At 42.6% G+C, this 27,857-nt stretch overlaps 1 protein-coding gene across 5 annotated transcripts; it reads right to left on the minus strand.

Annotated features, from left to right (window-relative positions):
* Window positions 1-442: 442 nt before the first annotated feature.
* osbpl3b (oxysterol binding protein-like 3b) lies at window positions 443-27,702 on the minus strand. 5 transcript variants are annotated; one of them, XM_026294118.1, is made up of 23 exons: window positions 27,466-27,695; window positions 16,102-16,252; window positions 13,199-13,315; window positions 12,503-12,556; window positions 12,032-12,145; window positions 11,639-11,794; window positions 11,316-11,439; window positions 10,344-10,447; window positions 9,932-10,024; window positions 9,681-9,840; window positions 8,925-9,055; window positions 8,203-8,304; window positions 6,716-6,853; window positions 6,119-6,212; window positions 5,716-5,960; window positions 3,820-3,957; window positions 3,629-3,692; window positions 3,454-3,532; window positions 3,195-3,339; window positions 2,115-2,259; window positions 1,889-2,015; window positions 1,309-1,431; window positions 443-1,170 (listed from the first exon to the last, which is right to left on the minus strand). In XM_026294118.1, the coding sequence occupies exons 2-23, from the start codon at window positions 16,195-16,197 to the stop codon at window positions 1,074-1,076; spliced, it is 2,646 nt and encodes an 881-aa protein (XP_026149903.1). In that variant the 5' UTR covers window positions 16,198-16,252; window positions 27,466-27,695; the 3' UTR covers window positions 443-1,073. The 5 variants fall into 5 exon arrangements, 4 of the variants coding, with proteins under 4 accessions (XP_026149903.1, XP_026149906.1, XP_026149904.1 ...); XM_026294121.1 differs by having other exon boundaries at window positions 13,199-13,310; window positions 27,466-27,665; XM_026294119.1 differs by lacking the exon at window positions 8,203-8,304 and having other exon boundaries at window positions 27,466-27,686.
* Between the last annotated feature and the right edge of the window lie 155 nt (window positions 27,703-27,857).

The raw sequence follows: 27,857 nt of genomic DNA on the forward strand, positions 1-27,857 counted from the left end.
AATCAGTGACCCTTGCCCCCAAAGCTACCAGAACCTTGCACTTATTACAGGTCTCATTATGATTAAAGGAGGCAGAGGAATAACTAAACATGTGGCACCGAGCAGGAGAGGGAGAGAGAAGCCATGTTACTAGCTAGCTAAGCTAACTGGTAGGCTAACGAGCGCTAAGTCTGGTTATAGCAAGAAGTACTGCACAAAATACAAAGGTACTGGACTAGTACAAGAATGTGTAGCGGTTATTGATTTGTTCAGAGAGTTTAGTTAGTTTTTAGGTGTGTTAGACTAAAGCTAATCCATAGACGAGCTACACAGCACAACACACTTGCAACAGGAAGTGAATTCTCTTACCAGGAAACAGTGTCACAGCTCAGAGAACTGAATGGGATGGTCTCCTGCTGCCTCCTGGATTTTGAACAAACAACTTAAAACGACTCCAGAAAAAGAAAGTCTCAGAGATTTTATTTGAGCTCATGGAGCATAGTTTTGCACACTTCTGGTCCAAAAGTCCAAGGTCCATACAGACAATGGTGCAGTGGATAAAGTGAAAATGGCTAAATTTGATATTTGCTACTGCTGCACAATCATTCACACAGTCATAGCTAAAAAGCAGTAACTACAGCCATGAGACAAAGAAAAGTTCTGCAAGGAACAAAAACCAAATGAACATTATGAGTACAAGCAGTAAGGCATTAGGCAGGTGCAGAATAAATATTAGGTGTGTACACTCAGTGGCTTAGCAAGGCTAGTTTATCTCAGAGGTAGAGAATGTCCATGACGGCCGGTAGATTTTAAGCTAGTGTAGACCTGTTAGGAAAGGAATTTATCATCCTCTGTCCCACATACTTTTCCTTTTCTCTGTGTGCAGCACAAGAGGTGATAAACATTCCTATTATATGCTTGCACATGTTCACACAACTTGCTGCTAAGGCATTAACTTTCATGAACTGCAGTTAAGAAGACCAAGAACTGAATGTGGATGGACTGGAACAAATGTCACCAGAACCAGCCTGGATCACAGTAGAGGCTGTGGAGGAGTGTGCACGTGTGTGGGAGCATGATCTGCAGCTCAGGGATCACCAGAGTGTAGGAAAATCCATGTGGGTGAAGCAAGGGTCTTTCCTCAGCTCCCAGTATGTGTTGTTGCTCACCCAGGTATCATCCTTGGACCGCCTGTTGAGACAGAAGAAATGTCTGATAGCACATAAAGCTGCAAAGGACAGGACTGTGTTCAGATTAAACTGTGACAAGCTCAATTTCCCCTAAACGAGTTCCTCAGTGAGAAACTAATCAATTGGATATTTGGCCCACCTGAAGAATTTAGGTTGATGTGTTACGTTGTTCTCCTCCAGGACTCTTCGCCTCTCTCTCTGCAGCTGTTCAATCCTCTGCTTCTGTTCCTCTGCAGCCTCCAGGTTTCCCTCCTCCAGCAGTCTGACACATTCATTATGCAAATATGATGAAACAATCTTCAACATTCAAATTTAATCTTCACTCATGTTTTTGGATTTGCATCATTACTGTAAGGTAACTTCATAATGGATGAGGACTCAGGAGCTGAGTGTTTTCTGTGGCACCTTGTGACCGTTTCATTTTCAGACTTTAAAATCTAAGAATGTGAGCTAACATTAGTTTTATTAATCTAAAGCTGCTGTGGTTAATTATTGTCTATTGTGATCATAGGATGAGAGGTGTGTTTTTACCACAGCACGACATGAGCGTGACTGAGATCCAAGCGTCTAAATGATGAGCCGTATTATAACAGAAATAAACCATGTTTATTATTTTTAAAAAACTGTTTCCCATTTGCACGACGTTAAAGAAATCAGGGCATTGCACAAAGTTGAGAATTACTGAAGAAAATACCTGTTTCCTTCAGTTTTCTTCTTACCTTTGGTCCACTCGCAGTCTGGTGTCTGTGGGTGGTAGCAGCAGTTTCAGACATGGGCCCAACTCATTCAGTTCAACAGCAAACTTGGTAAAACCATAGTACTGCTCATGATCTACCGGCACAGGGTCTGCATTGCCAACATATTACACCCACTGTGTTAGATAACAGAAAGACATCTATTGCAAAATAACCTTTGCTGCTTTCTTATCAAAGAAACCTGCCATACTTGCTCTCCAGATGCATGTGGCTGAAGGTGGGTCTCCACAAAAAACAGCTTCGTTCCACTTCCCAAAGAGTCTGTGGATGACCTTCCCTTTCTGATCTGTGATACTTCCCTCCACTTCATTCACACTTGAATTCCAGTATTTGGCCTGAAGAGAACATCCATCTAAATGAACAACGTTTTGAACAGGTGATATCTGCTTGTTGCACAAGGGCAGAGATCACCAACCCTGCTCCTCGTGGTCCTGCTTGTTTTCCAGATATCCCTGCCCGACTTACTGCTGATTACCTGGATCAGGCATGTTCAGCCAATCAGAAGCTGGAATGGCAGGGATCATTGGAAAACCAGCAGGACAGCAGCTCTCGAGGACCAGGGTTGGTGAGCTCTGCACAAGAGGATACAGTGATAGGTGAGTATGACTGAACATTGCAGTGTCCTCCTGCAGTCAGCAGATGTTGCTGTTGTGCAAGTCGTCCTCAGCTCCCCCCCCCCCTGGAGTGTCTCACCGGACTAGTATGTTTAACGAGATATGAGACATGACATGTCTTGACTCGCTATCCTGCACAGGTTCAGCAGTTCTTTAAAATGGGCACATGCTACAGCAATTAACCTTCTCAAACATCACATGTGAAGACCATCGAGGGACTCAAGAACACCTTCCGTACGGAAAGTTTATGGATTAATGAGGGAACTGCAGTATTTGCTGTGCCTCTAACTGCTCTGAGGTTATTTTGATCAAACCCCCTGGAGTTCACTGAGGGATGTTTACCAACACAACATACGGTGATTGAGAGAGAGAGAGAACTCTGGTATCAGGGACCCAGAATACAGTTCACTGGACTGGCATAATTTAAGTGGTGTGCAGGTGTGATATCAAACCTATAGTTTTTATATGCAACGGCTTTGTAGCTGTGTATTGGGTGGTGGTTATTGGTCTAATTGGGTTTTCTAAAACATCCTTCCAGAATCAAAGGTGATGAATGAAAAAATTAAGAACAAAGTTTGATATAAAATAAACATCATATTAATGGTGGTGAGATTCATTAGGGCCAGTGCAGCCATGCATACATTTGTTCGTCTCACCTTAACAAACGTGATCTTGCACTGACAAATATCAATGGTGGAGTTTTTGATGGAGATCTCCCCATAGTGCTCGATCCATCGCTGCCCACTGAGAATGTTGTGGATGCAGGAGGTCACTTTGTTCCACTCATAATGGTCTCCAAATCTAGAAAAAACAAACAATATTCATTTTATCTTGACGAATGTAGACACTTCTTTCAAATGGCATGGTTTGTACAGTCTGTATGTATGTGTCTGCATCGTCACAGAAGAAACTCACTCTGGCAGAGTTACATGAGTGGTACCCACAGGAACAATCTCCATTGACTTCCCCCAGAACTTGTTCTTACACCTCACATCTACAGAATCAGAGAAAAACACCTCAACATTTATCCCAGGCAAACAGGTCCCACTGGATGTTTTAAAGACAATGAGAAACTTATAAATTCCACTACCCTGCCAAAAGACAAAGTTTTTAGATTCTGCATGGCACGCTGAGATTGGTGGGTGATGGCTGACCTGGCATGGTAGAGGGGAACAAAGAGTAGAGTAGTACACTGATTAAATGGCTGCTATTATGAAAATATTAGTAGAACCAATAACTGTTAAATTGTTGACAGAGTAGAAATTGAGAGATGTTTTATACCTGCTCTGCAACAAATCGAAAGCCTTTATCTGGCCGGTCACATTCATACGTCTCTCCCAGAACAGGGTTGAAAGGTTTTCCCCCAGTTCTGTAGTAGCTGGATGCATAGCCTGACACAACAAATGTGGCTATGTATACCTAAATAAGGAAAAGGCAGTACAGTTAGTAGTGCTTTAATTACACGTCTTAGGACAGAAGCATAAATGAGACTTAAACTTTACCTTGTGAAAAACATAATGATGTGACAGTGACAATTACTTTGACATCTCAGGCCCGGCCACAGGCAGAAGATGGCACAGGCCTCATTTATAAATTGTATAATGCACATTTGTTCTTAATTACTGGATGACTCCACAGGCTGTATCTCTACACCTCCCACACATGAATGAACCAGTAAACACCACTGCCATCTCCACAATGTATAGAAAAAGGTTTCTCCCATAAAAAAAAAAATCAGCTTCCTCTGCTAGTTTCCAGCTGGAGTCTCTGGCCTAGAGCGACAAGACCGGGGGCAATTAATGGGTGATTCCTGGCTCTTAGAATTTGGTTTTGATAGTCACTAAAATCTTTCTCAGATTGCTGTAATTGTCAGGGTATTCTTGTAGTACATAGTTTCTATAATAACTGTTCTGGCTTTTTACGTTAAAGTGTGTTTGAAAGTTCTGGCAATTTCTTATTCACATTTGTGCCCAGTGCTAGCTGAGAAGATCGATACCACTCTCAAGTCTTTGTACTAAAGGTGAAAGTGGAGCCCGCAGGCAATATTCAGTTTTAAGTTTCATGTATTAAAAAAACCAGTAGGGCAATGTAAAACATTATCAGCTATGAGCATGACACAGAGGACACAAACGATAAAATCTTACAAATATAAAGCAGATAAAAATAACTGGTTAAACAAAAACAGTTATGAGTCAGACCTAATTTCCAATGTGGACCCAGTGAAAGTGGACAGAAACCCCAGACAAGGAGAAGGAAACAGTGGGAAATGTCATGAATGTCATGCAACTGAATGCTGTTCAGTTTTTAAATATATATATATATTTAGAAATACAACAAACAATATAAAGTGAGAATTAGTAAACTTAGTCAGGTGAGTGTTTTCCTTTTGCTTCCACACTTTATGCTAAACTGAGCTAATTTATTCTGCAGCTTCATATTTAAAGGTGCAAGGTGTAAAATGAAAGATTTCGTGGCATCTATCAGTGAGATTGAAGAATCCAGCCTTGTGAACACCCCTCACACTCCATCCCACCCGTTTCCAGGTGCAAGGAAGGACACGGTGGCCGTCACCTTTAAAACAAGTCCTGGTTACCTGTGTTTGGTTTGTCCATTCTGGGCCTTAACCCTAACATGGCTGCATCTGCATGTAGATTTAAAAGGCTCTGTCTAAGATTAAGAAAATGCAACAGTTGGTATTTTCAGTGATTACACACTAATGAGAACATATTCATGAACAGTAAATTCCATTTCTGCTAATAGAGCCCATTAAATGTTCCACATTGAACCTTTTGCTCACGGCAAGAAAGCAAATAAACATATTTTTACAAACTGTTGAACTATCCCTTTAAGAAAGCCGAGCTCATACATTATTTTGGATGGAAAACATGAACTCACCATAATAATTGAGTTAATTGGACAGAGGCCTTGAGTTTGACAAAAGCAGGTGCTGGTGACCACAGACCAGTAGTCTGGTGACCTCTGAAAATGACTTGACGACAGATGTAACTCCAATTTTTCCTGCTGGTTTGGACTGTGCCCTCATTGCCAGCAGGAGAAATTCAAGTTGTATCTGTCGTACTATACTCGGCTTCTGCTTGATCCAGTCATTTTCAGAGGCCACCAGACTACTGTCACCAGCAACACTCTCAAAAAGCTAAAGTGAATCTGCCATCTCACCATACGTTCAAAAGGGTCCTGGGTGTTAGCAGCCCTGTCTAGCAGCTCGCTGTACTCCAGCTCCTCACACAGTCTCTGCAGGGTGTTGAGTGGCTCATTAAGCTGCACAGGCATTGCCACTTTGGACAGATCTTTACCGATGTTGTTTTTGAGGATGTTCCACAGGCTGACGGTGCTGCTGTTGGGGCTGGGCGAGGGCAGGCAGGATCTACGCTTACAAAGAACAGGACTCTCTTCCACAGAGCCTAGGAGCAGATGGCGTATGAGGTCAGGTAACACATTGGCAGCTCGTTGTGTGAATGTTAATTGCAAACAAAATTTATAACTGAATTTGACTGGTGCCAGTATTGTATTTACATTTTAGTTAAAAATATGTCCCTTAGTTCTTTGGGCCATCGTTTACCTGAATTTGGTCTCTCACTTTCTGTCCCGTTGCTGAAGTTGTCCATTGAGATGTTGTCACTAATGTCACTAATGTAGGAGTCATCCTCTGACACCTAAAAAACAGCCAAACCTTAGCTCCTGTAATAGAGACATTTTAATAACACCTGCAGCGAGGCCACGGACAGGTCTCTTTCAGCCTCCTGTCACATCAGCAGCAGATCTACAGCACTGGAGATGACAGGTCCCTTAGGACCTCGTGGACAAATTAGAACAGATCTGCAGTTTGCTGTATTTTTAGACCAAAGTAATTAACATACATTTACACATCCCTTCTATTCCAGCTGCCACCTTATCAGGACATGCCACATTAACGCTGAAGGAAGCGGAGAATGAACAATCTTGTCATAAAAATGTTAAAATAAGATAATGTTCATTCTGCAGTAGAAAGATACTGAATTATCACCAGATTCAAGTTCAACACAAGCTGCTTATCACAACAGCAATGATATTTTCCTTGTGCTTCCCTAAATGTCCATTAAAAATTAATGCAAAAAAGGCAGATTCTGAGTTGACACAGCACAGCTGCTGCTAGTACCAGCTTAACAGTCACATTTACCTCATTTTCAGAGGAACTGGCAGACAGCAGGACTTCCTGTGCATCAAAGAACTCGGACAAAGACTCTGCTATTGAAGCTCTGCTCTCATTGGACACTTGGTGCACGAGGGGACGGGATTCATCCACCGACTCCTGTGTCTGGGAGATTTATAAGAACAAAAACATTGTCATAGTCAGGCTCAGGGTAATCCAGACTATGACAGATTCCCAATGCTTGGATGATGCCAGCATCACAACATGCAGAACACTAATATGCAATACACTGAAGAACAGTCATCTCCAAAATATCACAATATAAATGTTACTGAAAAGAAAAACAGGCGGGAAATTCCTCCATATTTCCCAGATGCAAAGTATTTTGTGACAGTGACTAAAAAAAGTGCCAATAATTGTCTTTACTACGCACTTTTCAGGGAGCACCACCTCCTGAAACAAGCTGCTTTCCTTTTAGTGAGAAAGTGTTTCCTGTCAGTCCTTGTGTATTTTTCACTGTTACAGGACTGAGAGGAAACTTCTCCTAAAGGAAACTCTGTGCTCACATAATCAGATCTGCTGACCAGACAGCATGAACTGATCCACGTAAATGTGTCCCTGGTAATTTGTTGAACACACATTTTATTACATTATCTCCGGGCTAATTCATCAGTTTGAGCGATAACAAATGATAGAAGCACATACTCATTTCCATGTGAGTGTCTGCGGGATATTCTTTGTGTTTGTAATCTGTTATGGTTCATCTGCTATGACTCCAGTTTAATTTACGCTCCGAGTGGATTTACATGCTTCTTGCAAACATACAGTTCTGGCCAGTTCATAATAATTAATGAAGTGACATTTTGAGATCCAGACTCTGGAAATATTGGTACAATAATGTACATGCATGTTGTATATTTTCCAATGAAATCGGTGTGTAGCTGTAACACCACCTTCTTTTTCATTTTTTCAGATTATCAGATGTTTATAGTTTATAGCGTTGTGCACTTTGTTTCATGTTTTGTCTCAAGCTGCCTGTAAACATCTGTGAACATCTGTAAACATCTGTAAACATCTGTGAAGCTGAAAGTATTTTATACTGCACTAATGACACATTTACGTGGATCAGTTCATGCTGTCTGGTCAGCAGATCTGATTATGTGAGCACAGAGTTTCCTTTAGGAGAAGTTTCCTCTCAGTCCTGTAACAGTGAAAAATACACAAGGACTGACAGGAAACACTTTCTCACTAAAAGGAAAGCAGCTTGTTTCAGGAGGTGGTGCTCCCTGAAAAGTGCGTAGTAAAGACAATTACTGGCACTTTTTTTAGACACTGTCATCACAAAACAGATTCTGGTGAGGGGGTGAGGGTTTTTAAAAACTGGATGTGGGGGAAAGGGACAGCTCATTCATTCTGTGACAAATTCTACACTGTGTGGGATGAAAATAAAGGTGTAGATAATAATAATCACCATGATGGTGGGGAAACTACAGTGACTGCATTCCTGCACCCACCTTCACAGGGGCAGTGAGATTTATTAATGTGGGCTCTACGATGTGGGACTCAGCATGAATCTTGCGCAGGCGCTCTCTCAGTTCAGAGTTCTGGGCTAGAGCCTGGAAAAATAACCAGTGTAGACATTGTTTATAGCACACACCCTAACCATTACCATGCTGTTTTAAACCAACCCTGCACACGTTTCCATCTTTTGAAATATGTTTTTCCTCTGACAGATTATCATCAAGCTGTAAACATACAATTTACCTTGGCTATGGGGACTGTATGTGTTATCACAGACAGGAAACCATGTGAGCCCAAACTATATTAAACATGTATTTCTGACGCTGTGTGAAGTAGAGTAGAGTAGGCAGAATGTGAGTAATCAGGAAGAAAAGCTAATACCCAGAAGGGTATTTGAAGTTAACTTGTGTTGGTGTATGAAACACGCAAGTTCTGATGTGAAGTCAGCATGACACTAGACCTGTGGCACCAAAGACAAATTTTAGACAGAAACACTAGGTGGGAGGCAGCAGCCACAGGAACCATGACTGTTGAACATGTTGTTGAGGTGGGCAGACTTCACAGCAGCAGCTAGGTATCCCTCTACAAGGCCCGTCAGTGTATCACTGCTGACAGGTGGCGTGGGAGGGCACAGCGTCTCAGTGACGTGTAAAACCCGACGTATTTCTACCGACTGAGTCTATGTCTGTATTTGAGCATGTGTCTGTCCACGTACCGTTGTCAGTGCATTCTTCAAACCAACAACCTGCGGTGAGGTGGGGGGACACGCCTCATGGTCCAGACACTGCTTTACTCTCTCCCTCTCAGATGTTAGAGAACTTAGGGCTGATTTCATGGTGGCATGAACTGCAGAAGAAAAAGACATGGGATCTGTAACTGCAAGCCAATTTTTAGTTTCATCTCGATCCACTGACACCATCAACACAATAAATGGAATAAGTATGAAGTTTTGTTTATTTTCTATTCTCCGAGCATAACATTTTACTTTGCACTTAATAACTAACATTACTGAAAACCTCTGGCCATATGCACCATTGTATTAGACCAGGCCCATCACATGCTTAGCTTCGTAACTCTGCACTGCTGATTGTCATTATTCCATGTCAGGCATGGTTTATCTGAGTATTTATATCAGTGAGGGGTGGTAGAAAACTAAATTACACCCCTATGGGGCAACTGTCTTTTCCAAACTTTGTGGTTTAGAAAGCGTAAACCTCTTATTTAGTAATAGTCAGGGAAATGCTGACACATTGTCAGAATCCTAACAAGACAAACTGTTAATCAGCAATTAGCAGCTGTCATAGCTTCAACACTGTCAATCTGATTTGCTGTAAACAACAACACCCTGCCAGCAGATAAGACAGCCAGGGGACACATTCAGTGGACTTATTGGAGGCATCTGAAAATGTGCCTTATATTAGTTTGTAAAAATGGTCAAAATCAAACTGTTAATTAAAACGATGTGACTCACAGTTGGTGGCGACACGGCAGAAGTCTTCCTGCAGCTTGGCCACATCAAAAGCAGAATCCAGGGATTCAGGATCGGCTTTGTCGTTGCCGAGCGCGGCAGTGGAGAGGTTGGGGTTAGAGGCGTGCAGGCGGATAGAGCCAGAGGAGATGCAGCTGGGTACCTTCAGTAAAGCAGTGGGAACAGAACTTAGAAGCACTGATGCTAAAAAAAAAGGATTTAGCATGATCACACTTCATTTTCACCTGGCCTACCTGCAGAGTTGTTTTGACATCTTTGCTATAATTCTTTGTGCGCCATTTCCTTGGAAGTCTCTTTTCCTTTTTGGGGCTGTCAAAGGTAGATGTCTAGTGAACATAAGAGAAGATACTGACACTGGAGTCAGGGCATTTTTTCTGTTATGAAAGGCTTTTTATAGGAAATGTTTTCACAATGGGCAATGCCAACGGCAATAAGTTCTATATTTAGGAGCAAGTGACTTCAGAGCAACCAAAAATAGTGGTGAATAAAAATGGTATGAGAAGACACTTGCTGCTTAAATTGCAGTCATCTCGTATTTGGGTTACTTTGTATTTACAAAGCAGTTTCTCAGACTTAAATGATGATTATGATGAGCAGACCTGCTCTGCAAATACAAGTGAAAGAAATCAGAAGTTAAGCGCTGACCTGCAATGCTTGGATAGATGGAGCAGAATAGGTGCGGTGGAGGACTTCCATGCTCTGAAGCAGGTGACTGAGCTCCAGCAGGTAGGCCTCACAGACTGACAAATCTGTGCCAGGAAGGACGAAGAGCCACCACAAGAAGAGAAGGTAAAAAAACAAACGACAGCACAGTTAAAGCTGCACCTCCACACTACTCATTAAGGACAGGCCTCCACCTCTGCAGGTACAGACAGCGTGAAGGGCCGACAAACCCTAACCAACAATCCACCACATTAGTATCTGCAGATGTCCCAGGGTCACTAATGTAGTGTACTCAACATACGATCACCGAGCTTCGTTTATTCTCTGTTCAGCAGGCAATTATCAAAAGTCTTCTTTCTACATAAGCAGCCTGTAATTTTGCCTAAGTTTCTGGTTTAGAAGAAGAAGTTCCCGTTTAACAGCTAGACATCATCAGGATCCTAATGAATAAAAACTGAGACAAACAGTCTATCAGTAATCAACAGCTTCCTCGTTTGTAAACAACACCATTGCCAGTTTGTCTAATTTGCAAATAAGACAGCAGGCAGATAGATTTATAGGCAGCTCTTCTGTTTCTCTGACTGTCTCTGCCAACCCAACCATACCTCTGCAAAACAACCTTGAAGCTGTAGCCTCCATATGGCTTCATCTTTTCTCAGGCCGACTTTATAGACAAAACCAGTCATTATAAAAATTCCAACTTGAGATTTCTAAACGTCTCAATTACTCAGCAGCATTTTATGGCTTTAACAGAAGTGCAGCTTATCTCAGATCCAACTGATGTTTTTAGCAGGCTGGCAACTGAATTTCAGCCAAATCAGACCCCCAACACTTTATCAACATGTCAGATAAACAAGTCACATTGAATGATAGAAAAATCAGCATAGAAAATGAGAAGTCCATTAAGTACTTATAAAACAACCCACATCACAAGGGACAGCTTTGTCATCTCACCTTTGGAGCACTTGTCCATGTCGTCAGATGACTGGAGCCAGGCTGTCACCTTGGCTTGGCTGTTGTTGTTCAAGGGGAAGGCGCCTACAGAATGCACTGTGGATTGCCTCCGTATAGGCACGCACTGCAACGAGAAACAGACCCACAGTCAATCCAGAAACCATTTCTTCATAAAATGCTTCAGGACCTCTTGCTGATTAAATAATGATATTCATGAGCAGAAAGACAAGAGAAAGCATTTGGTGAATTTTTACTGTAAACAGCACAGTAGAACGCCGACACAGTTGTTCCTAACAGTGTGCTGTGTAATGCACAGGGTATACCTTTCTGATGGAGGCACTCTCAGCAATGCTGGGGGAGTTGGGGGAGGGGTAGTAGAAGGACTTCTCGTTAGGGTAGAGGGCAATTTCATTCTGCCGATAGAGCCGATGGAGACGCAGCTTGGACACCCATTCATCAAACAGGTCCTGTGATTTAATCTGCAGAGCAGATACCACAATCAGAAATCGACACAAGGACGTGGGAAACGGAGGAGGTGCATCAGTGTAAACAAATGCATGCACGTGTACAGTACCCACTCACACTATACAAGACATCAGGGCATTAATGTTCGCTTCTGTTCCAGGAATTTAAAGTGAATTTGTACTGTCCAGGCTTCACCTCAATTCCTGTAAGCCTGTGGGGAATGCCTTAAATTCATTAGCCGGGTAGTTTACCTTCAGGTGATAGATGTTTTCCTCTGCATCAAGATCAATGCACATGGCTTTCTTTTTAATGGCCATGACAGAGAGACCCACATCAATGCAGCCATGCACTTTCCCTTTCTCGATCTGCAAAGCAAAGTTAGCTGATGAATACTGATATGAATATATCAGACCTGAGATAATTCCAATACAACAAGGTTCAAAGCAGCAATAAGAGTCTGTTGTTGCTCAGCCATGGCCCAGCCCTGCTGCATTGCTGGTATATAATTATGTGAGATTGTCAGGTGAAACGTACAGTGTGATTCTTATCAGTGATGAGAAGACTGTGAGGGAACGAGGGCCTTGTGCATTTAATGGAACAGAAATCTATTCTGGGAAAGACCAGAATCTACAGTACAAGAGTTTTATAACAACCCTGAGTGTTGAAATCTTCAGTAAGTGACAGGCCCACATAGTATGCAGCCAGCAGGCTTTTATACTCACATCAGCACTGCACTTGCCATACTTCAGAATGCCCTTGTCCAGGAAAAAGTATCTCTGTAGGGAAACAGAAGGACAAAGAGCAAATGAGATGAAGCTGAGACAAAATATCCCTGACAGCAAGCCTGAAGTCGCACTTTGACTTTGTGAATATGACACATAGTCAGCCTCTTGTTAATGTATGTTGTTAATGCTGCTGTGATGTTTGTCATCAGAGGCCCCTGTCTTCACTCTGTCTGTCTGTATTATTCCTCCTCTCACTCTGCTGCAATATTTCTCCACCTCTGTTCTTGGTGATCTGACTGTCCATCACCAGAATCACAGCGCTGAAAGCACAAAGACCAGACAGTCAGTGACTGTAAGTCAATACTAAATGCATACTGACCTATTAAGAAACAGGCCATCAGCTAATGCATCTGAGAGGAACACCAAGATAGCTAGACGGTATCATCCCAGTGAAAGCTTTTAGGCTCAGCGTGAACGGGCCTGACCCAAGCTCACAGCTGCCTAAAACCAAAAACCATCGACTGCATAAACTCATTCAGTTCGTTTTAAACACAAATGAGTCTTTTCGACAGACTTTTTTTAAGGGTGAAAAAAAAAATTGGTGAAACCAGAGTGATGTTCACTTGTTAAACATGGTTGTAAAGTCTAAGACTAAGTGTAACAGTGAAGGACCTTTCAGGGGTTGGATTGTACCTTATGCCAGCCCTTCATGGGCCACTTCCTCCTCTTCAGCATGTAGCCCTCCTGTTTCTGGAGCTCCGGGACGTTGCTGAAGCCTCCACGCAGGCCCTCCACTATTTCCCAGCTGTCCTGCGGGCACAGATGGTTTATGAGAACTATGAAGTGACAGAGAAACGGTAGCAGACGTTCAACTTGTGGACACACATGCAAATTCAAGACAGCAGGAGATTTAGTAACTTAATATTAAATGACTCATCCACAATGTCAAAAGCATTTTCTAATCAGTGACTGTTGATACAGTTTGGGTGTGCTGCCTCTTTGTTGTGTCAGTCAGTGGGAAGCTGTGGGATATGAGTCAAAAAACAGTCAAATGAGGCAACTGCATGTGTCCAATGTGAGACTCTGGACTATTAACACCTCATGGTCCCATTCACAAAATTAGCTCACCTGTCTAATCTCATTCCACACAATAATAATTTCCGGACTGAGATTATAACGCTCAAGATCTAATCCCCTGCAAATACAGAGATTAAGATGATATCTCACTACGGCCTAATCCAGGTAGCTCTATACTTCGCCAGTGGGAATTCCAGGAAGGCAGGAATTTTGTAGAACCAGTGGGGACACAGAGGATATTGGATAATTTGTGGTTTATAGCACTTTTAGTTTACATTTCTATTGATTTTATCATTATTAATATTATGATGATGAGCACCATTTGATACATGCGACAGATTTTTCCACGTTTATAATCATAGATGATCTCATTTGGATTATCTTGGCTTCGGATTGGAGACTACATTTTTCACAGGAACAATTGAAAAGACAAATCTGTCAGACAGAGACTAAACATACTTTCCTATACATGATCCTTATGAGAGGAATTAGCTGTAAAACATTTCTCTGAGAAGAATTTGATCTAATCAGAAGCCAATAACAATCTGAACGTCAAGAAAGTAATTTAACACGATTTCATGCCATTCGTTATTGCAGAGAGCCAACAGGAAGTCATCCAGCCATCCAAAAGAAGCTCATGCTCTTCTGCACAGAACGGATCTAGAACCCATGTTCTACAGGCTTTTTTGGTTTGTGAATCTACTGAGCGACACATGAATGGATTGATTTGAGCATCAAATAAACAGCACTGCTGAGCAGCACTGAGCTAAATCTGAAATGTGTCCACTAGATGCTGTTTCTGGAGCTTCATATGAGGCGCTAAAGATAGCTGCATCAACGCTAAACTTTTCTATTGATTTATTCGGCAATGACATTTATGTCGACAACTTTATAATGAAAATGAAGGGAAGAGAGAGGGGGATAGGACATGTGACAAAGGTCAAAGGTAACAACGGAGTCAAACTAAGGATGCTGCAGTTAGATGACTCTTGTGAGTCTCATATCTTCGTTGAACTGCTGGAGTCGCTCATGAAGCACAAAAGCCAAACTACTTGAGCTGTGTCGCTTCTCTCTGGTTCATATTGTTATAAACTGAACACCTGCGGTTCTGCCCTGCTGACTGAGCATAATAAGTGAACTGAAGAAATCACCTGGAGATCATGAAGGGCACTTTAAGTTCATTATGCTGAAAACACAGTGTCGCCCAGGACTGATGAAAATTCGAGCACAAATGATGTTCACGTCACAGCTGGCCGGAGGGACCCTCGGTTCTTGGCAGACTATTTGTTAGGTCACTGTGTCCCTGACGTTTCAGTATGTAACAGATCCGACTACCAAACTGTTTTTGGTCAGAAAGACTGACTGGTGGAGGTGAGGCCATCTAAAATAAACCCATTTTTCCAAGAGGGATGGGGGGTGGAGAGGGTGCGTCTCCTGGGTTATTCTTTCTCCCTCATCCTCCTCACGGAGCCACAATGAGTCACTGCCATACATCCCTCCGCCCTTCTCTTCAAGGTCATGAGATACTTTCTGGGAGAAAGTAGTGACGTAACTGACAAGGAGAGGCACGAAGCCCGATAATTCATATTGTCTTGACCTGAAAACTTTAAGTAACTCACCATCTGTTGTTGCTTATCAGACAATTGCTCCCTATACCGAAATATTTTTTTATTTCTCCTAATTTTATTGAAATCCTCCTAATTCCACACATGTATGTTGTGAGAAACACACTGAAGTTCAGTGAGTGTAGAAGAAACTAAGCATGACTGAAGTTTATTATCTCACTCGATCTTTAGAGTTAATTATATGTTAATTAATTATTTTTAGGTGACACAAAAGTGTAATATAAAGTAAATATATTTGAGAATATTTATTTATTTGTTCAGAGGTTCTTTAACAAGAACACTTTGCTGTTGCTCTGAAGTGATGAAACGCTTGTGTTTGGTTTGTGTTCGTGTAGGCAGGATTATAGTGAACTTTCTTTTCCAGAAAACACTGTTGCGGGTAATGAAAAATTAATGGGTCTTCTGCCTGCAGTAAAATGCTCAAGGCAAACATAAACAACAGTTTGTTCATAATGCTTATTTATTCACTAATTTAGGTGTGAAGGAAACGTTGCAGGATTGTGTTTTTGTTATTTAGTGCACTTCAGCTTTTCCCACATTTGCAATTGGAGAAACCTCTTTCTCAAGTTGGCAACTTTTAGACACGTAATGCAAAGAGAGGCTCAGATGGGGCTGTCTCCTCAGGCTTGCAGGAGCATCTACGTTGGATCTATTAGTAAAGGTTTGTGTGGTTAAGGCATTTAGAGGAATCCCTGAAGACTGGCAGCTGCTATAAAGAGCATAATGAGAAAAAAATAACTTTCTTCCTTCTGGACATGTAAAACCAGAGAAATGATCTGTTACAGTCCCACAGAGTCCTGCTCCGGCAGTGAATGATGCCCGATTGAGGTGGTGGATTTTCGCTGATAGGGGCGGGAGACAGATCCCAGAGTGTGTCCGACAGGTCTGTGTTACCTGACGGCTGTCGTGTTTGGACGAGGAGCTGCTGTTGCTGCGTGACAGGGAGGAGATCTTCTGCGACATGGCTGAGCTGCGCTCCTCTGAGCCCATCTCGCTGCAGACCAGCACTGCAGGCTACGGCTGGAGTACCAGGAGCATCCCTCCTCTGAGAGACGAAGGACATGAGGACAGAGGGAGGAGGGAGAAATACAGCTGTAACAGGCAAATCCTTTAAAAGCCTTTTAGCTCTCACTGAAAAATGCATTAGGTTATTTAGAGTGATCAGTTTTTCCTTCTTCATGTAAAAAACATGGGGTGTAATGAGAAAAGCTGCACAGACAAATTCTCAACATCAGCAAGTGAAACTGACAACAACAAAGGACATAAATATGTCTCGCAAGTGAAGCGGCCACAGGGCTTAAATAATTCACACCTTATCCTGACACAGTGATGGACTGATCTACAGATCATGTCACTAAAGTGCCCGTAGGACCAGCAGGGTGGAGCAGAGTCCCGTGAGTTTACACACGGAAACAGTTTTCATACAAAAAGTCTCAGTAACTATAAACCACTTCTAGTCCAACCAGTGAGAAATGACAGTGATGTCTGAGATGACTCCATGTCACATGTGAAGATGAGGTGAGGTGTGAGCAGTGAAACATCCAGTAATATCATCACTTCAGCAGTGTGAAATCATTGGCTGCCTTCAGTCAATTTCCACACTTTGTAATTCAAATTAACATTATGTGCCTCATGAACCACGTCGGTACATAAAACTGCATTTGCTAATGCATGAGGGGCCATTTTTAGGGTTGGGGTTAGGTATAAGCTGATCCACAAAAGCAGGCAGGTCACGTCAGTCTACAGGGGAACAAGCAGCAGGCCACCAGTTTAGCTTTACTGGGAATTATCAGTGATTTTTTGGCCCATTATGTCAGAGTCTGTGTTAAGAGACAAGCACAGTCGCTCTAAGTTTCTTCATTTAGTCATAGTAGTGTCTTGTGTCTGTTTTATAGTTTTGATTGGGGCTAAATTAGAATATATGGTGCTACTATGGTACAGTGGTAAGCACTGTTGTCTCACAGCAAGAAGGTTCTAAGTTCAAGTCCTGCTTGACCCTGGGGCCTTTCTGTGTGAAGTGTTTCTCCAGGTAGTCCGACCTCCTCCCACAGTCCAGAGATGTTTGGATTTAGACTAAACTGTCAGGCCTGTGGCAGAGCTCGCCTCTCGCCCACTGTCAAGTGGGACTGGCTCCATCCACGATTCACTCTCCACGAGGTACCAGACGACATGAATAGGAAATGTGTGGATGGATAATCATATAGGTGATATAAATGATATCCTCCAATATGAATATACTGTATGACACAATATGGCCAATGCATGTGTCCCATGTAAAATAAATTAATAATAGAAAACCACTTTGAAGCAGCAGCAGATAATCAAATTATCTTCTCTGCTCCTGCAAACTTCGTGCTGCATAATGGCCACAGCCTCTCGTGTTGGACAGACAAAAGCATGGTCATCTGAAACCTCCATCCTTCATCCCAGCCCCCCCCCTGTCTGAGGACCACGAGCTGCCGTTTACACTGACGGAGCTTGACGCCAAAATACAGCCACAACAATAGATCAAAGTGGCAGAGAACACAAAAAGGGTCCCGGAGCAGTAGGACAGCACATCTTTTGCATTTTGCAGCTCAATTACTGCTGGATGCACTTACCCAAACCAGGACAGAAACAGATTAAGCTATAGAAAACCATGATTCATGACACACTAAATGTAGATGTATCAATCTAACCACCACAGCTCTCCTCCATCTCCTATGATTTATTCATCCACTTTCGGTGGATCACACCAGCTATGCACAGGTCTGCCACTCAGTCACTCCTCAGGGCAGCCTTTCATCTGACAACAACACCACTTCTAGTGCTTTCATCAAGGTAACAGCAGCATCAGACGTCAAAGCTCCAGTAATTACCCTGAATAGCACATGCTTGTTGAGGACAATGAAGAAATGCACTAGGAGACTGTGACAGATAAGATTACAGAGCTGTGTCGGGGTTAGGGTTGACATTCGTACATTTTTCTTCACTTGGAATCATTTTTAGACTGAGAAACAGATACAGACATAAAACACAGACAGACTATGTCTAACATACAGTGCAGTAAGTGGTGGTGGTTCATGTTAATGAGCAGAGCTGTCGTGCTGAGACCACAATTTGTAAAAATGGGAGCAGTGACAGGCGGTGAATGCTGACTGTGTTTGTCTAATGCAGGAGCCCATGAAGCCTGACGACTACTGGGGACTCATGGACTGTACAAGCCACTGACCACGGACACTGTCAACACATGATAACTGTTTCCAAACACACACGGGGGTTTGCTGTAGGAGAAACAGTGCAATGGAAGCAAAACCACATTGTCAAGAAATGGTGACGATTAAAAAAAAAAAAAAAAGGTGGTGACTTTTGCATTTAAATCAACGCGAGTTCACGATAAAATAAGTGTCTCACTGTGTATTGTTGAAGTTCTAGAGCCAGATTAGTAAGATTCATCTCCTCATAAACTACCACACTGTGCTCCATGAGATCTTCAAATCAGCATCTTTGTTACAATGGAATATAATAGAGTTGATAATGAACTGCTTTCCAGGCTGGATATAAATGTAGCAGAGAGTCTCCTCAGGTGATCTGCATATTAAAGATGTCATTGTTTTGGTGACAAAATTACTGAAGTGCACAAAACTTGTAGAAATTGGAATCCAAGCAGTAATGAAAATAATTATGTTCCATGCTTTCAATTTGCTGAATACATGGATGCTATTTATATGCATATGTTCTTCTCAAGTGTCTCTTACACAAAAGGTCGAACGGTTTGTGTGCAGAGGTGACTAGCATCTCTTGAATATTCTAGTAAAGTGTGGGTGGATGGCAGCTGTGCTAAAATGAGAAACCAGCGTGGCACCAGGAGGAGACAGATGTGTAACTAGCAGGGGCCTAAAACTTGTACTGACTGTCCTAATTTTCTCTCAGCAGCATCTGTATCTTGTTGTAGCCCAATAAGTGAAGCTCCATCCTGTTCATGAACCGCAGAGAAAAGACTACATTCAAAATGTTTTCATGGCCATGGCAATGCTGGTTTATGGGTTGGTCTGTCTGTTGATTGGTCTACTAAATTAAATACTGTTATATTTTAAGGCCACTCGTGATTCCCAGGCAAAATCTATCTTTCCATTATCTTCCACTTGTTCCCACTCTCCAGGGTTGTGGGGGGGGCTGGAGGCGATCCCAGCTGACATTGAGCGAGAGGCAGGGTATAATTAATTATCCCTGCTCTTCCATCTTCTGATCAGCTGGACACACCTGATTCAGGTAAGTAGGTAGGACAGAGATAGAAGAAAACATCAGTTCACCAACTGTGCCTGAGGCAGACTGCCGGTCTGTGGGCAATTTAGAGGCCTAACGCTGACCTGCACGTTCTGGACTGTAGGACGACGCAGACACAAGGAGAACATGCTGCATTCAAATCCGGGGCCTTCTGGCTGTGTGGTAACGCTGCTCATCACTGCTCTTACTGTGCCATCCTATACAATATACTGCATTTGGTGACCCTCTAACTTCTCCACATCATATACCTGCTAAACATCAACATGCTAGGATGATACCAAAAAACTCTTAGTCAGCTGAAGGCCTCAGTTAAAGTCATAGATGGCTTAATGTCCTTTTAAGATGCACTAACTAGATTGGCACAAGCTGAAAGCCCTATTATATTCTGCAGTTCAAGTTGCAGAAGTTCCTCTGTCCATCCACAGTCTCTGCCAAGGGACTGATGAGCCTAACAGGCTTTCAGACATCATAAGGATGTGACTCACCAGAATAAACGCCTCATGGTTGAACCCCTACAGTGCAGCGTTTGTAAGAAATAGAGTCATGTTTGCAAAAATGATAGCACTCAAGCTCTTATCGACAGCTGATGCACCGCAGTAATTCAAAGAAGTCGGGGGGGAACAGACCTTAAAATGCACACGACTGCTCACAACATGATGGGAACTCACTTCAGAGACACTGTGCTGCCTGTTCCTGAAGCTGCTAGATGTAGGCATGGCCAGGTGAAACATGAGTCATCCCAAACTATAGCAGAATATTGACTTTTACCAAGTTGATTAGATAATATTTAAGTAATCTTTAAATACACAGGTCTGCATAAGCTCTTAAATAACATTTGATATGCATAACCCAAAGGTAAGAGTTGAGTTCTATTCCAGCTTCAAGCCATAAAAAGCAGTTTCTCCAAATGATTATGAAACCAATGTTTATGAAACAGCCTGAGTTTATATATGAAGCAAACAAAGCCACTAGAAAGACTGTGAATTGAAAAAAGAGCATTACTGTGTTTGATAAAAGCAATTGGCTTTTTAGCTGCAGCAGAATCTAAATGGACTTTCCTTTGATTTGTGATGAAACAGAGTTATCTAAGGAAAGAAAACCAGTGTTGATCCACACCGGCTCCAAAAGGCAACAGTCGCTTTCAGCTTCTCATTGTGCGTTTTAACTCCGGAGCAATGGCACCAAACCTGACAAAACAAATGACATCTGCATTCAAACACGTGAAACTAAACATGGTGTTGTGTTAACCACCTTATCTCTGCTGCCCACCAGCCCTTCCCTGACAGCTCATTCCTCTCAATGCAAAGCTCTTCAGTGGCACAACAAGCTGCGGCAGCTCAGAGAGTCGTTCACCTTCATCCATCGCAATAAATCCGTATCAGAATTTCTATTGCCTTTCATTTTTCCTTTCAGGGGCAGCTTTGTTGGAGGCTGGTTTCTCATGAGCACACAAATTATTCTCGCTGTTAGCAAACAATACGGTCGTGAAGATCATTTTCTGAAAGGTGCTACACACCAAGAGGGACCCAGAGGGCTCCCGTTCCCTGCAGCTGAATCTCACCACTCCAATAACAGTAATCAGGGGACATCTGTGCAATATTCTGTTAGGATGATGCCACTTAGTTGGTTATTTCATTACTGAAATGCGTCTTGGAAGGGGAAAAGAAAACCTGTCACAAAAGGAGCAAAGGGAGGAGTGAAGCAGAATATTGGTCACAATTAAATATTTTGTGGCTCAAAGCGTAGTTTGATTTAATACTGCAATATAATGGATTTTTATTATGCCATATTTCTTTTCTGCAGCAACAAGCTGATGTAACGTCTAAAGGGGGAAATTCTACCATGTGAAATAAAGACTTACTGTAATATCTAACAATGTGTGAAATATGCTTATTTGCTTCCTTCTGAGATTTACATGCAAAGATTTGTCAGTTTAATACTAAGCTACACTGGTTAGTTTAGCAATAAAACCCACCCAGCCCGGCTCCCCACAGGTAACACAACCGGCCTGATTATATCTAGTTTCTTCTTCACGTGTGTGAAAATGAATTATTATGGACTTTATTTTTTTACTGAACAAACACCTTTTTTAAGGCCGAAGCAAATGTCCATTTCATCTCTTCAGCAGCAAACACAAATGATCGAGCACCGTCTTCAATCTCATATCAGTGGAGCCTCATATTTCCCCACATGCAGCATGAGGTCTGATTGGGAACGGAGTAAGACGGGGAGAGAAGCAATTCAAGTCTGAGAGCAAAAGTGCCTCATTCAAAGCTGATGTGATCTGGGTTTCAGATAAGGTCCTTCAAGATGGTGCAATCAGCTGAAGAGCAGACATCACACTGCTGTCACAGAGTTAGTGACGAGAATTATCAGCCATTAAAATATTGCACAGGAAACAGTAAAGCGTGCTCTCTCTCTCTTTTCCACAGTAATTAATTGCCTTCTCCAAAGACCTTAACAGTGTAACTGGGACCAAAAAGCTCCATCTCCTTAAATCAGTCTGCAGAATCAGGGCTCACAGCAGCATTTCTACCTCAAAACATATTCTTCAAGCAACATCACAGGTCAGCATGACACCACCCAACACGTTATCACTCCAAAGTAAGACAAAACTGGCTTCAACCCAACCTGTGATCTATTATTCATTAGTACATCTCTTGACCAAACAGGATATTGTGTGCCAGCCCACATCTGTGCGTATGTGCGGCCCCACCTTCTCTGAAAGAGACACACAGATGGTAACGCCTGTTCCTGATCTGCTTAAGGAGTCATTGTGAAAGGTTGCCAAGACCAGATCGGGAGCCACTCCAAAAAATAGGCTCATGCTGCTGAGCCTAAAGTATGCACATCCCTCCCTGCTATCTGTAATCATGCATTTCAACCGAAAGCTTTCTTTCCTCATCACTTTCACACTTATGGGGACCTGCTTGCAAGGTTATGATGTCATTAATAAGACGAGACCAATAAGGTCCCTCCTCGATAACTTCCTGCTGCATAGTATTTCTCTTCATTCATGGGACCTACTGCCCGACACACGACAGACTGTCACACACTCTCACAAACACCACACCACATCCTGTTAATCAGCCACATCCTCAACATGTTCCCTCCCCTCCCATCTCTTTCACTTGTCTGCTGTCAGTGGCAAAGGTCTCCTCTTCTGTTGTAGTCACAGTGTGAGGCGGCTCATTAGGATGCAGGGTAGAGTCACATCTTTCTTCGACATGCATATCCTGAGCTTCTTGATATCAAGTGCTCTTCACGATGTGTCACATGTATTGACTTGCATGACAGTTCAATCCAAGTGTTGCTTTCCCAAATTAAAAATTATAGTGCCCATGACACTGCTTTGAATAGAGAACAACAGCAGCATCTCCAATGTCTATTCTCACATTAAGTCTCAATTAAATAACTCAGGATAATGACATTGAGATGTGCTGCATGAAAATGCATGAAACCACAGACGGCATAATAAAAAATTTAAAATAATAAAAACCATCAAACATCTTCACTGCCACAAGCAATCTCCAAGTCCTTCAAGTGCAGATATATTTAGACGTGGCATCATTTTCCATTACCTTCCATTTATAGACAGATGGAGATGAACTGTCTGAGTGAGAAGAGAAACCGCATCTTGAGACATTTACTTCATGTCTGAACTCCATCAGCATAGTGTTTCTAACCCACTGGACCAGGGCACGACTGACCCGACTGTATGAATCCAGTGTAGAGCAGCACATTAACAGACAGTCTGTCACTGCACCAGGGGCGGACTCACACTGCAGCTTCATTTAAGTGGCAAAAGTGTTGGAAACAAGAAAAAACATCTGTCAAGCTTATGTTTTTGTGGTTTGATTGCAGTCGTGTTCTGGAGGGCTTCGTTTGCAGCATATGCTGCTGAAGTTGTGGTGGAATCGTCACCCACGGGTCTATTTGGTTTTATGGAACTAATTTACTGTGTGAAAATGTTTAATCCCACTATATGATCCTGATGAGAGAAACACAATTTAAACCAAAAATACTACGTGTATTAAAAATCTACCTGATGACAGTGTTATCACCAGTGTTATTCAAGTTGAACCTTAGAACATATTATATAATATATAATATATACATATTTGTCAGGAGGTTCCTTTATACCACAATTGTCAGGGCTCCTGGCCTAAAAGAAACATCAGGGAATAGTCCCCTAAGTTATTAGGATTTTTCCACTGGGGAGCAAGAATGTTTTCACATTATACCACTCAAACACCAAAAGTGTTATTTCAAGCCTTAAAGCCTACATTATTTAAACACATCAGGGCCGTCGTCCATTTAGATGTCGAACACTGCGAATTATTCAGTCCTGCAAACCAAGAAAATGAACGTGGCTCTATGGAAGAGACGCATCTTGGTCATGGAGTGCGCCACACTCACTCCTATGGGCAATTTAGAGTCACCAATCAACCTGACATACATGTTTTTGGACTGTGGGAGGAAACCAGAGGACCTGGAGAAAACCCACACAAGCACAGGGAGAACATGCAGACTCCACACAGAAAGGCCCCTGATGGGTTTCAAACCACTGCTATGCGGATGACACTCAGTTATATCTATCTATTAAACCTGTTAACACAAACCAGTTAACCAGACTTCAAGCCTGTCTAACTGACATAAAGGCTTGGATGACCAGTAACTTTTTACTTTTAAACTCGGAGAAAACAGAAGTCATTATATTTGGGCCTAAAAATCTCAGAAATAACTTTTCTAAAATTATAGCTACTCTAGATGGCATAGCCCTGGCCTCCAGCACTACTGTAAAAAACCTTGGAGTTATTTTTGACCAGGACATGTCCTTTAACTCACACATAAAACAAATTTCTAGAACTGCATTCTTTCACCTGCGCAACATTTCCAAAATTAGGAACATCCTGTCTCAAAATGATGCAGAAAAACTAGTCCATGCGTTTGTTTCCTCAAGGCTAGATTACTGTAACTCATTACTATCTGGATGTCCTAATATCTCCATAAAAAGCCTCCAATTAATCCAGAATGCCGCAGCCAGAGTCCTGACAGGAACTAGCAGGAGAGATCATATTTCTCCTATATTGGCTTCTCTTCATTGGCTCCCTGTAAAATATAGAATAGAATTTAAAATCCTTCTTCTCACATACAAATCCCTTCATAATCAAGCTCCTTCATACCTTAAAGACCTCATAGTACCATATTATCCCAATAGACCACTTCGCTTTCAGAGTGCAGGCCTACTTGTGGTTCCCAGAGTTCTCAAAAGCAGAATGGGAGGCAGAGCCTTTAGCTATCAAGCTCCTCTCCTGTGGAACCAGCTCTCAGCCTGGGTTCAGGAGGCAGACACTCTCTGTACTTTTAAGGCTAGACTTAAAACCTTCCTCTTTGACAAAGCGTATAGTTAGGGCTGGCTTCAGGCAACCCTGAACCATCCCTTAGTTAGTTATGCTGCTATAGGCCTAGACTGCCCGAGGACCATCGGTGCACTGAGCTCCCCTACCCTAACCCCCTTCTCTCCCACCTCATGTATATTCCACCATTGAATGTTACTAACCTTGTGCTCTCTCTCTCCCTCCCTCTCTCTCTCTCTCTCTCTCTCTCTCTCTCTGTACCTTCTGCAGGTGTCCCTGGTCCTGGAGCTGTTTATCGCTGATGTGCAGTTACTGGCCCCACCAACTTGCAGTGTCTATTTGTTGTTTATTGTTGCTGTTCTTTTCTCTCTCCTCTATCCACTCACCCCAACCGGTCGAGGCAGATGGCCGCCCAAACTGAGCCCGGTTCTGCTGGAGGTTTTTTTTTCTTCCGTTAAAGGGAGTTTTTTCCTCTCCACTGTCACCAAGTGCTTGCTCATAAGGGAATTGTTGGGTTTTTAGTTTTAGTTTTTGTAAAGTGCCTTGAGATGATTTGTATTGTGATTTGGCGCTATACAAATAAAATTGAATTGAATTGAATTGAATTGAAACCAGGAACCTTCTTGCTGTGAGGCAACAGTGCTAATCACTAATCCACAAAGTCCAAAAATGCATATTGCAAGTTTTAAACAAAATAGTTTCAAAGTAAACGTGAAACGTAGAAAAATGCAGCCAAATGGTGCAATGAGATCATTCACTGAGCCTTGATCTGTCTGGAAGTTGGACCACCAGGACCAAAGATGTCTCAAGCTCTTCTGGTCTGAGGACCGAGGAGAGATGAGGCTGCCTGGAGGAGCTATAACTGAGGCGAGTGCAATCCTGCCACACTCCATTATTAAAAATTAGTTTTGCTATTCGCTTCACATTAAGCATCGGAGGAAAAGACGCCTCATGTCTCTGGAAGCGTCTTTCCCTGGCTCCTTTTTCCTTGAGTCTTGGTGCCGCCCACATAAGATGAAAAGACTCAAGTGAGGAAATCGTGGATGTAATTAGTGGAGTTGGGAAACACCCAAGGTCCATAAGAGGAAACTCCTGCCACGTGCACAAGGTGCTCAGCAGTTATTCACCTGATGGCTGATGGGTATTTAAAACAGCTTTTGTTTCTTTTCAGCATAGACCCTGGAAACACACTGTTACTGTAGGACTCGTACATTTCGGCGAATCATGGTGACAACTAAATATATATTTACAGCTTTAAACTAAATTAGCTGATTAGTGATGGAACCGATAAATAAATAGAACTGTACTCGACTGGCTTTATTTGTTTCATTCTGCAACATGGAAAACAAACACAAAACAGCAGGTGACATGGAAAATGGCAGAACAACCTCTCTAATCTAAACACTCAGCCCCAAACTATCCAACAGCTGAATACAGTGGAATCTGATGAATTATAGGTTGTGCATATTTGTACAGTGACTCAGTTTAATGTCACTGCAATGCTGAACTGCTGCTGTAACTACAGGTACGACTTGCACAAACAAAGATGTTTTTCTTTCCTGCTGCTGCGGCTCTTTGTGATCCTGTGGATTTGACAACAGTCACTGATTTGGTGACGGCTTTGTTGACTGTGGTAAAAAAATAAAAAAGTATTTCACATTCTTCATTTTACAGTCTCCCAAGTATTTATTACAGGAGTGTTTCAACATGCAAAGTCTGCAGGCTGTATTTTCCCACCGATGCTGTGCTGTTCACCAGCGTGAGCCACAATGTGCAGAACCATCCGGCTTTATAATTCACAACATGACTTACAGTTTACAGAAACTGTCACTGGTCCCATTCGGCCCCACTTACTCCTAGAAAAGCTCCCTGTTGCACCGTCGAGCTGCACAGAGACGACACTGTGCAAACGTAACATTAGAGCTGCTGTGAGTGACCCAGCACAACAGCTTTGACTCAGCCAGATCCTTTAACACCGTTTAACACTGCAGACATATGCACCCTCACAGGAACACACACACCATTCTTATACTGGAACCACTGGACTTATCAGGGAGTGTGTTCATGCAGGCTGTCAGCCCTGCCATCTACAGGAAAAACATCAATATTCCTGCTTTCGCTCTAACATCAACTATGAGATGCTGAGATCAAACCCTGATTAAATCTGAAATGGATCCTCTGCACGCTCACTATCTCTCTCTCTCACACACACACACACACACACACACACACACACACACACACACACGGAAGCACCTTATTCATAGTGTACTGATAGCTGCTGCTGCACAGCCTGCATCAGGTATAGCATAGGACAGTATGGATTTATCCTCCACAACTTGTCCTAGAGGAACAAAGGATGGAGGCTCAGAGTTACCATGGAGACTGAAAGGATCTATCGGTGTTTGAGACACATAATGATCAGAGATTAACGAGAACACTGTAAAACACGGAGACCGCAGGCATTTAAGCCTGTTACTTTCTCCTGCAGAGATTTCAAACGCTCAGTGAAACTGCTGTGAACCATGAGAAGTTTAAACACATATTCAGCTAAAATATCCTGTTAAATGTCAGAAAGACTCAGCGGCGAAGTATTAACGGCCACATGTCACGGACCAATAAAGACACTCACCTCGACAAAGTTGGTGAAGGGGGGACGATGGAAACCGTCGGTTCGCACCAGGGGAAGAACAACCAAGGGAGGAACTACAGCTGCACCAGACTGCGAGTCTACTCCGGCCCGACGTGCACACACATGTTGTGCCCGCACTCGGTGCGCTCAGATATTGCCAAACTCCGACACGCACCAGTTTCTCCAGCGTGGAGGAGGGAGGAGGTGCGTGACGGACGGACGTCAACTCCAATTAACATGCGGGACAGGGCGCAGCGTCACCGGAAAGAGGCGGGGCTTATAATAATAATGATGATAAGAAATAAATAAATAAAAGGTCGCCTTCCAATGCAAACCAAAGATAAATTAAAAGATAAAACAAGATGACACTGAGCACTAACCCCCCCCCCCCC

This window comes from Mastacembelus armatus, chromosome 16 (genome assembly GCF_900324485.2).
Source record: "Mastacembelus armatus chromosome 16, fMasArm1.2, whole genome shotgun sequence".
Taxonomy (NCBI): domain Eukaryota; kingdom Metazoa; phylum Chordata; class Actinopteri; order Synbranchiformes; family Mastacembelidae; genus Mastacembelus; species Mastacembelus armatus.

Coding starts and splice junctions, on each gene's coding strand:
- osbpl3b (XM_026294118.1), bottom strand. CDS start 16,197: ATGGGCTCAGAGGAGCGCAGCTCAGCCATGTCGCAGAAGATCTCCTCC. Junction 5,961..6,118: donor AAGTGAGAGACCAAATTCAG/GTAAACGATGGC, acceptor ATCTGCTCCTAG/GCTCTGTGGAAGAGAGTCCT. Junction 3,340..3,453: donor ACTCATGTAACTCTGCCAGA/GTGAGTTTCTTC, acceptor TGTTTTTTCTAG/ATTTGGAGACCATTATGAGT.